The 18,998-nt window shown below is 37.7% G+C and overlaps 1 protein-coding gene across 2 annotated transcripts in view; it reads left to right on the forward strand.

The window, feature by feature from the left end:
* The window catches only part of Hen1 (Hen1 methyltransferase), a 119,954-nt gene that overhangs the window by 80,569 nt on the left and 20,387 nt on the right, over positions 1–18,998 (forward strand). For both annotated transcript variants that reach the window (XM_067155137.2, XM_067155138.2), the window contains one exon: positions 16,727–16,947. In XM_067155137.2, the coding sequence (XP_067011238.2) occupies positions 16,727–16,947 (221 nt within the window). The remainder of the gene's footprint in view (positions 1–16,726; positions 16,948–18,998) is intronic.

Raw genomic sequence — 18,998 nt, forward strand, 5'->3', positions numbered from 1 at the left:
AAGTGCAGGAAAATAGTGGGACATTTTAAACATAGCCCTTATCTAGAAAATCAGCTTGATAAAAAAAAACTTAGAGAACAAAGCCTTTATGTTTGCAAATTGAAACAGGACATAGTTACTCGATGGAATAGCACATATTTCATGTTCGAGAGCCTTATGAAAACTAAAAGGGGTATTATTGATGAACTATCGACCCACTCTTCTAATATCAAACCTCTAACTACAATTGAATGGGTGATGATAGAAAAAATTATTGTGTGTCTTAAGCCATACTTGGAAATATCTCCTTGGTGGTAACAAGTATGTGATGGGTAATGCTGTATTGCTTGCGATAACACATGTGAAATTATCTTTACGTTGCTCCAATCCTGTGTACATAGCTAGATTTAAAAGGACTCTTCTAGAAGATTTAATGGCTACGATAAATGATTGATGTAATTTGAAGACATACCAGGAAGCTGCTGCTCTTGATCCTAAATATAAATATCTTAGATGTATTGAGAAAAAAGGACCAGAAATCCATGTGGAAAAGAATTTCAGAGAGGGCATAGATGGGGTACAAGTTCCAGTAAAACCATGCAGCAAGAAGAGGAAACTGAATTTTGAAGCACGTGAAGAAAAACAGGATTCTGGTCATGCCATTACGGTTTTAAGTTCGACGCCATTTATGATAGAGATTGCAGTCTACAAGTCATTGGTGGAACTGGAAGATAACTTCGCAGACCATCTGCGATGGTGGAAAATATATTCAGTTCAACTTCCACATCTCATATACATAGCGAAAATCTTGCTTTGCATTCCTTTTACTTCAGTTCCCTGTGAGAGTGTTCAGTGATGCTGGAAAAATTGGTACTAAGAAAAGAGCAGCTTTTAGTTCTGAACAAGTCAACGTACTGACATGTCTGAAGTCCTGGAGCAAAGAGTAATTGTCAACTTCACAGTTTCAAACTCTTGTACAGTTAAATTACCAATATTGAAATATATTTAAAATATTAACTTCACTGCTTTTAAATTTTTTATTACTTGTATGCCACCAATATAATTACAATTTAAAATGAAAAGTATGTCCTCTTTATAGCATATCGAATTATAAACATGTTTATGCCAGGTATTTTTCTTGAATTTATAGTGTGTGATTATTTAGTTTATTTTCTGGGTTGAACCATGTTGTTGTTTTCCGTACATTACGTACAGTATGCCGACGTTTCGAATACATTGCTGCATTCTTTGTCAAGGCGACTGGAAATACCCCTACTTGATCCGCGGTAATCAGTCTCCCAGGCAGCAATCACATTTACAAGAGTGGTTCCAGACCTTGGTCTATATATCGTAGCCTTTCTGGCTGACGTAAGCCCCCTGGCTGTCTTGTGAGAATTCTGGAAGCTATGTGTCACAGCCGGGTAGTGGGGCTTGCCCGCGCCGTTATGTAATTGGAGGTTCGACCTGCATGTTTATGTTGTGGTCTGTATGTCTTAATCTATGTATGATAGGCATCCAAGAATTACTGATTTTATATCCTTCTAAATTCATATTGTTCGGATGTTTCTTGATTTCAATAGCCTCGCGGATTTTTCTTTCCAGATTCCAAGGGACAGCAGCTAGGATCTTGGTCTTGTCAAATGATATTCCGTGTCTTGTGTCGTAGGAATGCTTGGCTACTGCTGAAAGATCTGTGTTTTGATTCTTGGTGTGATGGGTATGTTTTTTTAGGTGGGTGGAGATCAGACATTTTGTTTCACCAACATAGCATGTTCTGCAGTTACATTCATTGTCGTATACTCCCGGAGCCTGCAGTTCTATTGTCTTTTACTGGTAGTAGAGAACGAGCTAGCTACCAGTGTGGTTTTTATGTCGTATTTGTCCAGTATCGTGCCGATCCTGTCTGTAGGGTTTTTAATGTATGGAAGTATTGCTGTTTTTGGGCGGGTCAGTTCTTGTTTATTAAAATTCTTTTATTTATAACCACCTATTCAGTACATTACAGTATACTCATTGAATTATAATCATGAAGTGTCTAATATTGGGACATGTTTTGTTCGACATAGCGAACATCATCGGCCATTAATGCAACAAAAATTAGGTCAGGGCCCCCAGCTTGAAATATACAGAATGTTATCACCATATTAAAAATTAACAATGTCGTAATAAAAAGTGATAATCAACAATCAATATAATAAAAACATTAAACTTGAGGTTGTAACAATATATGCAAGTTAAAAGCAAAATTTGTCCTGGGGTACATTAACGGTGGCAATCTGTGGAATTAAAAACAATTATGAGGCCGTTAAGGCCGGCCGCAAAATGAGACGCAGATCCGTGAGATGACGCAGGGTGACTCATGGTGAGTTTCTGCGAACCACAGAACTGACTGGACCTGCGCATGTTACGGCGCAAGGTGACCCTGCGGACCGCAGTCTGTCTTCCGCAGTTTCCTGCAAGACTCGCGGTGATTTTGGTTGTTCATATTGTGTTTTGAAGCTCCGTGGTAAACTGCGTACTGAAATTGCGATCCAACTTGCGACGATTGTCGGCGTGACTCACTCTTTCTTGGAATAAATTTACTGTGTCCTAGTTAGGGACGTATTTCGCCCTAGTTTGGGCATCTTTAGCCTAATACTAATCTTAAGGTCAAGTCTTAAATCTATTAACATTGGAATTTAATATTAAACTTAAATTAATACTAAATACTAATACAATGGTCTTATGCTTCTTACAAAGTTGTGTTTTAGTTGATATTTACATAGCTTACAATATGTACATTAACCAAAAGCCAGAATTTGTAAACAAGGAAGCAAATAAATTATTTTATTTTACAATGACTAGAAAACGTCCAAAGTGTAGATCGGATTTATCCTATTGTATGGATGAAAGTTTATGCAAATGTGTTTATAATTCATGTGAAATTTAATCACTACAAAATATAATTGTATTGAATAGGTGGACACAGTAATTTTATTCAAGAAAGAATTTTACTTATTGTATCTTCAATACGGAACAGAATGAGATTAATTACTTGTAAATTGACTCACCCTGCCGCAAAGAATTCGACGCGAGTCACCCTGCGTCACCCCATGAACCTGCGTCTCATTTTGCGGCCGGCCTGAAACATGCCAATGGATAATGTGACATAAATATTCGTCAATGTGTGAAGCGTGGATTAATATTGTGAGGATGGAGTTCCTTTGAATTAATAAATAAGTGTTAAAATAGAGTTCATTGTCATGTCTGCCTGTCTTGATATTTGAATGACATTTCTTTACCCATTTTTGCATGACTTTCTCCAGGGCACAGTTAAACAATAATGGCGAGAGTCCATCTCCCTGTCAAAGGCCAGTGTGGATTTCAAATGGCTCAGACAATTCACCTCTGAAGTTGACCTTCGATATAGTATTCTTTAAGAGTGATTCCACTAAGATTGATGAGTTCTGTTGTAAAGCAAGTTCTGTAAGGGCTTTCAGTAATGACTCATGATGAATGCTGTCATAAGTTTTTTGAAATCAAAAAACATACATACATACATTATCATTATAGACTGTTATGCCTTTCAGCATTCAGTCTGCAAGCCTCTGTGAATTTACTAATTGTCGCCACAATCCTCAATTTGCAAATAGTGTTGTGACCTCATTTAGTTCCTCTTACCTTTAAATCATTAGAAACCAAGTCTAACCATCATCGTCTTGGTCTACCTCTACTTTTCTTACCCTCCATAGCAGAGTCCATTATTCTTCTAGATAACCTATCCTCCTCCATTCGCCTCACATGACCCCACCACTGAAGCCGGTTTATGCGTACAGCTTCATCCATCAAGTTCATTCCTAAATTAGCCTTTATATCCTCATTCCGAGTACCCTCCTGCCATTGTTCCCACCTGTTTGTACCAGCAATCATTCTCGCTACTTTCATGTCTGTTACTTCTAACTTATGAATAAGATATCCTGAGTCCACCCAGCTTTCGCTCCCGTGAAGCAAAGTTGGTCTGAAAACAGATAGTTTTGTCTGGGAGCTGATTTCCTTCTTACAGAATACTGTTGATCACAACTGCGAGCTCACTGCATTAGCTTTATGACACCTTGATTCAGTCTCACTATATTGCCATCCTACAAGAATACACAACCTAAAAACTTGAAATTATGGACCTGTTCTAGCTTTGTATCACCAATCTCACATTCAGTTCTATTGAATTTCTTACCTACTGACATCAATTTAGTCTTCGAGAGGCTAATTTTCATATCATACTCATTGCACCTATTTTCAAGTTCCAAGATATTAGACTGCAGGCTTTCGACACAATCTGCCATTAAGACCAAGTCGTCAGCATAGGCAGGCCAGACTGCTTACTACATTTCCACCTAACTGAATCCCTCCCTGCTATTTTATACTGTACCATACTCAGGGGTCATAACCTACTAGGACGATGCCTCCATTCCTCTATAAACATCCGACTAACTCAGGGTTGGGCAGAGAAGTGGGTTGGTTGTCGATGGGCCAGGCTAAAAGTCGAAGTTTCTCACTTAAATATAAGTAAATGACAGGAAAATGGAGGTATAACTCGAATGAGAAACAATAATATGGGGTAGAATGAATTTATTCACAAAATAGCCCCGAATCATACTAATAAAAGTCAAGAAAATCAAAAATAAAGATGACATTAACATAATCTCAAAATTTGAGGAAAGAACTGGACATTATAACGTTCATTGATAAAGGAAAATGAAATGTGAAATGAAATTTCAAGCACAACCTTGAATACTTCTGATCTTTTAGAAATATTCTTCATCTGATTGTCCAGTGTTCATTTTATGTGATAGTATACGTACGCGTATACTGATATGTAATCGATTCGCATGGAGCCACCTAATTTAAAGTATCACATTGATGCAGGTTTTTAAATTACTAGAGTCGTCGCAAGATTAAACGTAAAAAGGAAAAATTAAGAAAAAATAAAACATTTGAATAAAAAGGAAAATTAAGACGCAATGGGACACGATATGAATTATGAAAAATATTAGTGGCATTTCCCTACGCTGTATTTACAATAAACACAAAATAAGCAAGGTATCTCACATATCTACATCGGATAAAGAAAAGAGGACTTGCATACTACACTGATTCAACATGAAACGCGGTTCACCGAAGGATCTAGTGAGAAGTAGATTGACAATCAATATTACTCAGCACTCGGGCTGTTCCCTATGAAACAACCAGACAACACTTCCAAACAACATAAATATCACAAAACACCATCCTGTAAGAGAAACATATTATTATCCTTCATTAATCATGTGGAAAGCAATGGGCAACATTGCCCTCTTCTGCTGCAGTTGCGCACCCAAAAGCGCGTTCATCCGACGCATACTTCCTGTTGTGCTGTGGGCTGAAAGGAAATGTTATAATTCAATAATGTACTAAGGCTTGGATTCTGTTCGCCAAGATTGTATCACGGAAATACCATCTCATTCACGCTGTCTATGTAAACACGGCTAACAAGTAAGCTTGTGAGGCAATATCATCTTTCTTTGACTACACGGAAGCTCACGTACAATCATACTTCTTACTGGCATGCTTCGATAATTCATTACACACATCAGACTCCTTGGTCTGGAATCAATTTCCGTCAATTCTTATAATTAATATTCTCTCAGAAGACAATAGCAGGGACACATTCACTGCACATCATTCTTTTCACTTCATCAGGCTTGCAATCGGCCTGCATAATCTACTTCATAAATTAGCATGCATTAAAACCTCTTATATTTCTTACAATTCTCATCAGCATTTTCCATTATGAATCTAGGTTCGATTCCCGTACAAATCATTGGGCGAAACATTTTCCAACCTACATTTGAAGATCCTATTCCTTCAACGTTATTAAGCAGCTTCACACATGTCAGCTTCTGAAATACCATGCGCCATGCAATCTGTTACTAACACTCTAAATGACCAAAATTAAGTTGAATTTACTCTCAACGTGGCAAAGGTTTAACTTGGAAATTGGATGATCTTGTCAATCTAATCCTCCTATCACTAATATACAAGGAAAAATCGGAATAATACTAAGCTAATTTCATGCATAATATAACAACAAAATAATCCTAACAACTCCCTCTTTATCCCATTTAACTAATCGTAAATAAAAATAAAAATATAGAGATCATGCATTCCTCTCTTATCTGTATTTACAACATTACAAAGGTGAAATAAACACATGTCGTCAGGCTTAATTTATATTAAAGAAAATCCCTACACTAAACTGCACTAGTATTTTAACATAACCCATATAACATTCCATAGTTAAAACATGCGTCTTATCTTGGACGACTCTCAGGACACTGGCCACGGCTCACATCCCTGCTGTAGTATGTGGTTACTCCATGTTGATCACTGCTTTAACACATAGAAACAATCTTCCTTCTTCCATGGGTGGTGCCATCTTCTTGCTGAAAGTTACTGAACACTGCAACACAGAAGGCTTTGGATGAATGTCTCTTCACCGCTCAATTCTGCATGTGCCGAACAAACCCTTGTTAGCTATAAACTCAGCCAACACACTGACACACAAATACGCTTGAAATTTAACAAATTAGGGATTCTGTATACAGTTATTGAGAGCGGCTCGCGGTACGGATCAAGAGTTCCTCGCGAAACGCGACCGACACGAAAATGTGAAATAACTGAGCGTCTCTTCTTCACTTTCCAGTCTGCGGCTAATTATTACCATCTATTTATCTGTAGTGAACTTTGCGCCATCATATAATCTGCAATTTAACACTGCGCCAGTTAATTTATTCAACTGCACGACTGAAAACACTGTTTATCAGTCTTAAAAACCATACACTGTCATTGATGTAATCACGTGGCAACATTCACGTACAAGTATCGGAGCACTATCGAACAGCATTCACATCACATCGGCTACCACGATCAGAGTGACACTCTCCAGAGCTTGTGACACTAAGGAAGCATGGCTAACGCCGTTATGGCTATGGGATTCCCGCATGTTTAGACGAACCACCAATCGGCGTGCTTGCCATTCATCATGACTTAATATTAATTATAACATACCATAAAACACACTGCAAATAACATCAAATTTCTTCAGATTATTTCTATCGTGTACTCCTGATTATATTTCACTTGTAGACCTGTGGGAATTCATCAAAAAACAGAATTTATATCAAGCAACTGTTCATGTTGGTTAACCTGGGACTATGACTTCGCGCCTTAGAGCATTAATACTATAGAGTGCGCTTAGCGCCACCTCATCCATGGAGCGGCTTGAAGCCAACATCTCGGATCAGCTGACTGGGGGGTATTTCGAAGCAGAGTCTGAGAGGATATAAGGAAATTGTCAAACAGTGACATTCTAAAAGGCGGCAAAATCGGAATATGATATGTACCCTGCTTAGCTGTTGTGGTTAAGTGTAAATTACAATAAAAACCGTGGACATAAATGCATAATTACGACGGAAATGTTTAAAACCAAACGAGACCTACGATAAGATACACCCTCATTATAACTTTTTTTTTTTTTTTTCAAGTATTACATCCCCGTGAGTAACACTAATTGTTTAATGTTAATTATTTATTATAATGTAAGAGACAAGTAATTTTTTCCAATTACCGCATCATATTGGGATTAATAGCTGAAAGGTAACCTCTGAAAGTTGTCTGTAAGGAAGTGTAGCCTAATTTGAAATATTAATGCGACTGACATCTACAATAAACACTTCATAACTTCCAAAAACAACTTTAAAATACTGTATTTACCGTGCTTGGTGTGCTTTTGACTGAAATAGGCCTACTTCAAACCAATGCCCAACAACACAAGTTGCAAAGAGTGACACATAGCGTACAGGACCATTATGGAAAGAAAATAACACAAGTATCATACTTAAGTGAACCATACACCACCAACAGATGGCAACAAAAATGAACTCTCCAGGGTAAACGATAAACAGTTACCATAACAAGAAATATTCACTTATCATAAGTTATAAAAATTCACAATACAGTAGGGTCAACTGCATATCAATTGGCACTGGTTGAAGTACCTATTTATGCCTGTGAGGCAGGGATGTGTTATAATATGGTGCTTCAACAACAAAATAATAATAATAATAAAAGGGATACATAAAATGCTACACAGGTAAAATTTCACTCCATTGCCACCTACTAAATTAAGCTTAGTTTAAAGCCCAACATAAACTAATGCACATGCCACATTTGAAGTAGGCCTATAAATAGAAGATCACATCTGAAGAAAAGAAAACATCCTGCAGCATTCAGTAATGTTCCCAAAATACAGAAACAAGACATGCCAATATAAAAGTAATTTAAGAATGAATTTCTATAAAAATCAACCTGACTCATAGACAGAATGATTAGAGGGAATATGCCTAAAAGTAGAACACTAATACAAATCAGTGAAACTAGCATACCACACCAGCATCCTCTTACATAAGCAACTTGAGTCTATATAAATATTCCAGTCATAGGAAGCATAGAAATCCTCATATAGGCCTACACACTCTAACACGTTTATATAGCAAATGAAATAATTATTATAAAGCAGCCTACCTTATATTACTGGTTCTTGAATAGAACAGTCTTTGTGTGAAAGCTTCTTACCCTCACACTGTGACGTTTTTCTGTTTCAAGCCGTGCTTTATGGTGGAACCTCACTTTAAAGTATTCCATCAAAACTGCTTGCTTCAGCTGATGAATGTGGTTGTCAAGGGGCGGAGAAGCAAATGTATGCTCCTGAAGTTCATCAAACACTTCTCTTAGCATGATTCAGTACTGCCATTACAAATACATTTAAAGGGTCCTTCATCCTTGTCATTTTGTGCTGGAATTGTCGCATCATCTTTTCACCTTCCCTGTAGAGGTATATCACATCTAATGATGGGATTGAAAGGCCACCTCTGTTTTTCCTCTTCAGGAGTGCTGAATGTGAAACTGCTGTTTGGAGAACCGCCTTACAAACATCGCATTTAACTGCTTTGTGTAATTTTTTCACAACAAAACCTGCTGTATATTCCACTACATCCTCAACATAGTGTCAGGTTGGCTGGATGTGGAATGTAGTCATGATCATGACTAACAAAAAGTACATTAGTACTGTTGGCAGGCAGATGAATAGGATCACCAGTTATTTGACTGCGGTCTCTACGATTCATAATTACAGTAGGGTCAACTGCAGAGCAATTGGCACTGGTTGTAGTACCTATCTGTATATGGAGCAAAAGTCTTTTATATGCTGCTTCAAACTGCCTAGCTGTGGGGTTGTTGTTATGATCACCATGACTCCTAATGGCACTAAAAAAACTTCCAGGTGATCCTTTGTAGGTGAGCAGAAAATGCATCTTCAGCTGTAGCATGTTCAAAATTGAGTCATACACTCCTAAGACAGACTTTAGACACACAATCAAACCTATGAAACCAGTTTTCCTAGAGCACTTCACTAGACAAACACCACCATCCATCTCTTGCAGTGATTGTATATATTCAATAGCCTCCTGAATGTAGGCCCTCGTACTGTGGAAATTCTCTACTTTCAGTGGTTTCTGCCATCCCTTTGAACAAAGATTACGGCTGTTCAAGATATCAAATATATTGTTCATGAGCCTAACAAATTTTACAGTCTCCTCACACCCTTGAAACTGAGGAAGATTTAAGTCTCTGTCACAATATGTCATTGCACTTCCAACACTTTCACTGAATGTTTGTGTGGCGAGCTTTACTTTCATGGGTTCCTTCTCCCAGTGAATGTGCCTTTTGGTAAGTTTTGTTCCTAGATGAAGGCCCTCGATACTCTGAAGTTTCTCTAACTCTTCTAAGTACCTCCAATCTATGACATTATCACCCCTGGCAAAAGTTCTCTTAGCTCCTAAAGTATTCCTCACTAATTTTATAGCATGGCAAGCATCTAGAAGAATAAACACTTTGGAATCATTTGAGGAATTTTCAAACCAGTTCACCATATTATTTTCATCAAAAGAAGCTCCCAAACAACGGGCCATGGATAAATTAGAAGCAGCACCATCAAAAGTAAGTGACACTACAATTACATTTAAGTCATTTAAAAATTTAAGGCACTCAATCACTAGGTTTGCTCTCTCCGAGCCACTTAAGCTGTTAATCAAAAAATAACCCACTGGAATTTTCCACATTTAGTGAGACTACCATAAACACTAAAGCCTCCTTGGCTTCTGGTAAATCCTGATCCTCGATTTCAGTACCAAAATTCACATAACCAAGAAATTGTTTTCCATCAAATTCAATGTGCTTCCAGGTGCACATTTCATCCATCATCAGTGCACACACTAGGGGCTTTCCATTGATAACCATCTCCTTCCCTTTCGAAATGAGAGCAGTTGCGGCCTCTGAACTGAATCCTGGCTTACCATCCACCGACTGATACCACTTCCGCAGTGTACTTGGATGGGGCAAACCATGAGGAAATACATCCCTCAAGTAGCTGTATGCACGACTTGAATAGAAATTCAATGTAAGTGCAAAGCAGCATAGTTCAGGAGGATACTCTGCTCTTGTATCACCATCCTTTGTTCGCATCAGAAGTTGGGCAGCAGCAGGAGAAGGACATTTCTGGAACAATGGAAGCTAAAAGGTGCATTATGCTTTTTCACAAGTTAATTTATGGTATTACATTATTTTTGAAATATTTGTTTAACAGAGATTGTGATACAATAAAAACAAATTACAGACTTCTAAAGGCTCCAAATTTTATGTATGTATGTCCGTCTGTTAGGTCATCAACCCAGAGACTGGTTGGATCCTCAAATAGCACCACCAAAGGCTAGCGGATATAGGGAAACCAAAAAAAAAAAAATAATAAAAAAATTAAGCTGTTGTTTTCTTACCTCAAGCGTGCAAGCAGCATCTTCAGTTATCATTTTCTCCTTCAGATGGTTTACTAAGGCTTTCCCATTCTGCAACTGATTAATAGCTCGCCGATACTTCTGCCTTTCCAATTTTTGCTTCTTATGGAATTTACGAATAACTTCCCTGGCAACCTGCATGAAGGTCTGGGCTTTCCTTGGTGACTTTACCATTTCCTCAGTGTAATCACCAGTATAAGATTTTCTGAACACTTTTGTTTTAGGAAGAGACTCATTCTCCTCTTCCTGAGGAACACTAAAAAATATGAAAATTATAAGGGTCAACAGCAAAAATGTCTTACCTATGTGTAATGTAGCAACCTAATATGCTGCAATAGATGTTGCAGTTGAACAGTATGTTAAATGTCTTAAACACAAATATTTCACATAAGGATGACAGGCCACATTCCTGCATAAATCTATGGAAAACAATTTTAAAAAATAAGAAAATCTGCTCACACACAACTTGTGGTACAACAGGATCCACTTGAAGTTTCCTCTTCACAGGAGGTTTTCTCCTCTTCTCAGCTGGTAAAAGGTGGGGTGGAAAATTAAAAATTGTTGGTACTGCATTTGGCTTCAGTTTAACTCCAACACCAAATGCTTCATTATCAAAACATTCCGGTGAAAAATGCTTAGAGCATAATCTTGAATGCTTTCCAGGCAAGAAATTCTCTCTTCTTAATGCAACTACCCATTGCTTTTTACTTGTCTCATCAGCAGGAAAACTGAAATCAATAAAAGCACAGTATTCAAAATTGCTGTAACCGGGAAACTGGAACTGTAACTAATACAATAAACATACGTATTCTACAGACACATGACAACAACTGTATGAAACCCCTTACATCATCATCATCATCATCATATTTACGTAAATATTTACTTATTACAAGTCATTAACCTCATTTTTGGTCCGTATTGACGACAGTTATTACATACAATTTACAAAATATTTGTTTAATGTTAACCTAGTCAATACTTACAATACCACATTTTGTGGTTAAATAATTATAAAAAATAGAAAGACCGTGAACATGTTTCGTCCTTCTTAATGGGCATCATCAGCACAATGGATAACCTTAAAACAAATAATTACAATTAAGACTGTTTACAATTATTGGTCATATAAAATTGGAATGAGACGTTGTGATGTTAAAAGTTATTGTCAATATCATGATTAAAAAGTATGACGTGAATGTTACAAACACAAGTTAAAACTATTGTAGTACAATTTTACAATATTGAATTCCGCTATGAATACACGCATGAAGGAAACGGGCCACCATTTTACCTCAATAGAAAAAGATCTGACAATAATAAGGAATACCAAAAGGGAAAACTACTCAATGAATATTTACATTTATCTGGATGAAACATTTAATAAAGACCGCAACCTTAATGACGACACGGAGATTAAGAGTTCTTTATACACATTAATACCTAAGTTATTTAAAACAGTTATCCCAAATCAAAAGAAAATTCTGCATATATTAAAAGTTGCCAATTCAACAACTCCATCTACCCCCCTGAATACTAAACCTACAATTCCCCCTCCGAATAATCCCCCTCCCGTACCGATACCAATACGTATTACTCCGCCCAATTCTTTCCTCCTTCAACCTGTCCCCCTCCCTCCGCCACACCCATACAATACGCGTAGCAGGAACGCCAGACAGACTAACGCTAATAACAGAACAAGATAGACACTCTACGGCATTCGAGTAAGTATCCATTTTTACATAACCCATAACACTATACAATCACATTCATTATTTATACATACACATTAAATGCGTTTTTATATTTCTTTGCAGTTTATCAACATTCTAATCATTGAGATTTACACAACAAATGGGAAGACTACTATTATAGTGATAAATATTCCAACTAGTACGTCGAAAAATTTTCAATGTATATTCCATTTTAACGTATTCTCACCTGAATGTGTTTTAACCAATTTAACTCAAGAAGAAACACCAAATGTTCATTCCTGATCTAATTTTCTACAATAGGAACATATGTTTTATATTTTATTCTTCAAATCTACTTGGTGGCCCGACAATAATATTGACTTTCACCAAAAAGTTAAAAGAAGAGGATCCATTTCAATTCCAGACGAATGCCGGTTAAAAAACTTCTCACCAATATAAATATATATTTTTTAGACAATATTGTAAAATTGTACTACAATATTTTTAACTTGTGTTTGTAATATTCACGTCATACTTTTTAATCATGTTATTGAAAATAACTTTTAACATCACAACGTCTCATTCCAGTTTTATATGACCAATAATTGTAAACAGTCTTAATTGTGATTATTTGTTTTAAGGTTATCCATTGTGCTGATGATGCCCATTAAGAAGGGCGAAACATGTTCACGATCTTTCTATTTTTTATAAATATTTAACCACAAAATGTGGTATTGTAAGTATTGACTAGGTTAACATTAAACGAATATTTTGTAAATTGTATGTACCGTAATATTTACTTACCCGTGAAAGGAAATGCCAGATCCTTTTTTTGAAGGTCTCCTTGCATCCATACGCAACGCAATAGTGCACCATCGCTTCATTAACAGTAGCTAAAAGTCACTTTTAAGTACGCTGATCACTATTCTCACCTATAACACAATGTTCAAAACTCTCGCACTACCCACCAGTCAGCTGATTGAGATCCTTGCTTCAAGAATGTGACGTCATCAGCCATCTATTGGATATATGATCGAACCTTCACGCGATTCAGACTCCATATTTGCCACACCCACACGTTCTCATTGGCTGAATATTACTCTTGGCCAATATCATGTACACGTGCCGAGATGTGCTAACTTCTGGTGACGCTAAGTCTTTCTCACGGTCCTGAGGAAGTATCGGGCAATATCCAGCGACTTGATGTCTCCATGGGCTTCCGGTCTCCACTATCCTGCGATTCATTACTCTCACATGACTGAAATTTATTTCAATAAAATTATATATTATGCCAAATAATAATCTGAGTATCTCTTATGGGCCGTCAGGATACGGCTCAATACCTTTCAGAAGATGATCCATGTAAACTACGAACAGCAAAGGTGAAAGATTACAGCCTTGTCTAACCCCTGTAAGTACCCTGAACCAAGAACTCATTCTACCATCAATTCTCACTGAAGCCCATTGTCAACATAAATGCCTTTGATTCCTTTTAATAATCTACCTTTAATTCCATAGTCCCCCGGTATGGCGAACATCTTTTCCCTCGGTACCCTGTCGTATGCTTTCTCTAGATCTACGAAACAAACACAACTGCCTATTCCTCTCTTAGCATTTTTCAATTACCTGGTGCATAGTGAAAATCTGATCCTGACAAGCCCCTCTGTGGTCTGAAACCACACTGGTTTTCATCCAACTTCCTCTCAACGACTGATCGCACCCTCCCTTCCAAGATGCCAGTGAATACTTTGCCTGGTATACTAATCAGTGAGATACCTCGATAGTTGTTGCAATCCTTCCTGTTTCCTTGCCTATAGATAGGTGCAGTTACTGCTTTTGCCCAATCTGAAGGTACCTTACCAATACTCCATGCTAATTTTACTACTCTATGAAGCCATTTCATCCCTGCCTTCCCACTATACTTCACCATTTCAGGTCTAATTTCATCTATTCCTGCTGCCCCATGACAACGGAGTTTATTTCCCATCCTTTCCACTTCCTGAAGCATAATTTCACCTACATCATTTTCCTCCTCCCCATGAGCTTGGCTGTTCACAACAGCACCAGGATGTTCCTTTTACATTGAGAAGATGTTCAAAATATTCCCTCCACCTCTCCAGTGATTGCCTGGGATCTATTATGAGTTCACCTGAATTACTCAAAACACTGTTCATTTCCTTTTTCCCCTCCCTTCCTTTCTTTATTACTGTCCAGAAACGTTTCCCTGCTGCTTGACCTAGCCTTTCTAGGTTGTTACCAAAATCTTCCCATGACTTCTTTTTGGATTCAACAACTATTTGTTTCGCTCTGTTCCTTTCATCTACATACAAATCCCTGTCTGCCTCGGTCCTTGTTTGGAGCCATTTCTGATAAGCCTTCTTTTTACGTTTACAGGCTGCTCTCACTTCATCATTCCACCAAGATGTTCGCCTTTTCCCATCTTTACACACAGTTGTTCCTACGCATTCTCTTGCTGTTTCTACTGCGGCATCCCTGTATGCCACCCATTCACTTTCTATATCCTGAACCTGCTTACTATCTACTGTTCGAAACTTCTCACTAATCATATCCACGTACTTCTGTCTAATTTCCTCGTCCTGGAGATTTTCTACCCTTATTCGTTTGCAGACAGATTTCACTTTCTCTACTCTAGGCCTAGAGATACTTATTTCACTACATATCAGATAGTGGTCTGTATCGTCAAAAAATCGCTGGAAAACTCGTACATTCCTAGCAGATTTCCTGAATTCGAAGTCTGTTAAGATATAGTCTATTATAGATCTGGTACCCCTAGCCTCCTACGTGTAGCGGTGAATAGCATTATGCTTGAAGAATGTATTCGTAATAGCTAAATCCATGCTAGTACAGAAGTCCAGCAAACTCTTCCCATTCCCATTAGCTTCCATATCTTCCCCACATTTGCCAATCACTCTTTCGTAACCTTCAGTTCTATTCCTAACTCTCGCATTGAAATCGCCCATTAGCACTATTCTATCCTTGCTGTTGACCCTGTCCACGATGTCACTCAATGCTTCATAAAACTTGTCAACTTCATCCTCATCTGCACCCTCACATGGTGAATACTCGGACACAATTCTCGTCCTAATTCCTCCAACTGACAAATCTACCGACATCATTCGCTCATTTATGCACCTAACAGAAATTATGTTGCGTGCAATGGTATTCCTGATAAAGAGCCCTACCCCAGACTCTGCCCTTCCCTTACTAACACCCGTCAAGTACACTTTATAATCTCCTATCTCTTCCTCGTTATCTCCCCTTACCTGAATATCACTTACTCCTAGCACGTCCAGCATGTCCAGATACATCCTCTTTGTTGACTCAACCAGTTCTACTTTCTTTCTTCCATAAGCCCCATTAATATTGATAGCTCCCCATCGAATTCCATTTCGTTCGGCAAGTTGTTTCCAAGGAGTCCCTCGCCTGTCAAATGGGAGTGGGTCTCCATTACTCCCATAGGTCCGAGGCTTGCTTAAAATGTTCTGAGCTCGGTAAATTCATAAAGCAGGATGCTACCCTACTTGCACATAGTCCAAGTGAGGATCTCTCCTCTGACGGGTTATGGACCACCGGTGGATTGTATAGTCCTAGCCGACTGAGCACAAGGAGGGCCACGACTCAGAATATGTCCGAGATGCCCACTCCCATTCCATAGCAACTGGTATCCCGACTCTCAGGACCACTTACTAGGCCACTCAGCCGTTGCCCATGGTTCACGAACTAGGACGTGACTACAATAACCCACAAACATGAACCATAAATAAAAGTAATGATAAATCTCTTGTTCCAAACTCTATGGTGTTTCATTATCCTATAAGACTGATGATTTGATCGGGACAGCTTCGTCCTGGTCGAAATGCTCCCTGATATTCTCCCAGTTCCTGGCATCAAGCAGAGATATGCCCCGATAATTACTGGGATCCGATCTATCACCTTTTTTGTGCAGTGCTGGATTATTGCTGTAGTCCATTCGTCGGGCATTTCTTCAGTATTCCAGATGTGTATGATATGTTTGTTAACTCATGCTGCAGTTTTCTGTTTTATCATTTTTTATGAACTACTTCATGGATGTCATGTTAATTGATTGTTAATTAGATGTTGTACTTACAGGAAAATGGTGTCTATCAGAAATACAAATTGGTCCAACATTATACATATCAATATTGTATGGATAATAGAACAGACAAGATGAAGACCCTAGATCAAGCAAGTTATCATATCCGTATGTTGTCTACTTGTGAGAGGTATATGAAAGATGATCATGTGGAAATCCCTCTGGCAGTCATCCTCCCTACTGTGGAGGCCTGGACTCAATCGATAGCTGTGCTCAGGTATATTTGTTTTACATATTTCACTAAATTGATTTATTTGATTGACTTACTTCCTCAAGTAAACCCTACAAGTTGGAAGCTGCGTAGAATGATGATTGGTGATATAAATGAAGGTATTAGGTGATAAAAACTTACCCATACTAAACAATAAATAATTTATTTTCAAATCATTATCAAGTTATAAATTATTTATTTCTAATGATTTATCCTTCTATTAGAATTCTCTCTCAATCATTATCGTCGTCATCATCATTTACCCTTGTTCATTTCTTTCTAGGTTGAGGCTAACTTGGTTCTTCTCCACTTTCTCTGTCATTCCACTGCTCCTCTTCATTACACTGGTCCAATCCATGTTGGATTTCCTAAAGTTGTTCTTCACTAAATCAATCCATTTTGTTCTTGGTTTTCCTCGATCTCTCTCCCCTTCAACTGCAGGTCCAAGCTCTGTTTTGTCATTTTTTTCAGTCTCATTAGTTTGGTGTATCCAAACCATCCCAACATGTTTCTCTCTATTTTACCATTCAGCTTCTCTATTTTTCTTTCCTGATATCCTGTCATGAACTCTGTTCCTTCTTGTCTTCTGAACCATGCTCCTCAGAAACTTCATTTCAGCAGCATGGGTAGGCACCCTTTGCTTTTTGTTATAGGCCAAGTCCGTGACCCATCTTTTGTTATAGGGAAGAAATATATTCATCTGCATTATATACGGTATTTTATTGAACAATTAATGCCTCTGCATAATTTACGTACCCCAATTTTTTGGGTTCAAACTGGGGAAAAATAAATGTTTGCATATTTGATGCACCCACTTTCTCGATGATTCATTACACAGTTCCAGATGCATTTTAAAATTAAGATGTCAAGTATCAGCCTTCCTCTTGCAAAACCTGGCAATCAAATACTGCGCATCTTCCCATTAGGAAGCACCTCACTAATTCAGTGAATGAATCAGCACAGATGTGTCTGGTGACACTCTATTCTTGTCTGGTACGAACATATTTTATGGGTATTCGGGTATGCATGTACTGTGATCTCAAACTTGATTGTTAATCCGCAATGAGCAAGTATTTGATAAGGTACTGCATCATATAAACTTGCAGTGATCAGTTATGATGAAACACATGGGAATAGGGCAATGGGTTGTGTGCTTATTCAGTGTCTTAAGTGCAACACGCAAGGCCAGCAGAAACAGAAAATTGCACTTCAAGCGACCAACAAGTTGTGCAAAGCACTTCGTGTCCCAAATGTGGCATGTTTCTGCAAGTGGAGGAGAATCTGCAGAAATATGTGATTTGTTATGGAATGATGGATATGCTATTTCTCACAAAATGCTGTATTTTAAACAATGAGAAATAGCTGCAGTGCATGGGATCATTGTGCAGATTTTAAGGTGAGCTGAGGCTGGATAATTCATTTTGTTAAGAGAAATGGACTTTCTCTATGAACAAGAACATCATTATGGCAAAGAATGCTGAATGGTTTCAACCAAAAAGTTGTTGATTTTCATTACTTTGTGATTGGGAAGTGGAAAGTGAAGAATTATTTGCTTTCCCAAATAGGAAACTCGGATCAGACACCAGTCAGTTTTGATATGCACAAAGTCAAATGGTTGATCAGAAAGAGACATCAGGTGTTATCGTACACACTACTGGAAGAGAAAAACAACAATGTACTGCAATGCTTACTGTAGAGATGGTCTACAATAATTGTGCAATCGTGTTGCATCAGAGGCCACCGCTACGACTGATCTCAAAAACATCATTTAAGATTTCAGCAAGCTGGTACTGACGCAAGTGTAATAGTCCAAGTAACTTCAAAACAATATTCCTTAACCCATAAGTACAGTAAATAATGCAAACATTATTATTATTATTATTATTATTATTATTATCGCAGTTTTGTATGAACCTTATTTTGTATAATCACGATAGTATTATTTGTGAGGTTATGTCATGAAACATCTGCTGTATATATATTAATATGAGTTTATTTAATGTAAGAACATGAAATTAATAGTATATAATTTATTATTACCTGTATATATAATGTAT

The sequence above is a fragment of the Anabrus simplex genome, chromosome 1 (genome assembly GCF_040414725.1).
Source record: "Anabrus simplex isolate iqAnaSimp1 chromosome 1, ASM4041472v1, whole genome shotgun sequence".
NCBI classification, from domain to species: Eukaryota; Metazoa; Arthropoda; class Insecta; order Orthoptera; family Tettigoniidae; genus Anabrus; species Anabrus simplex.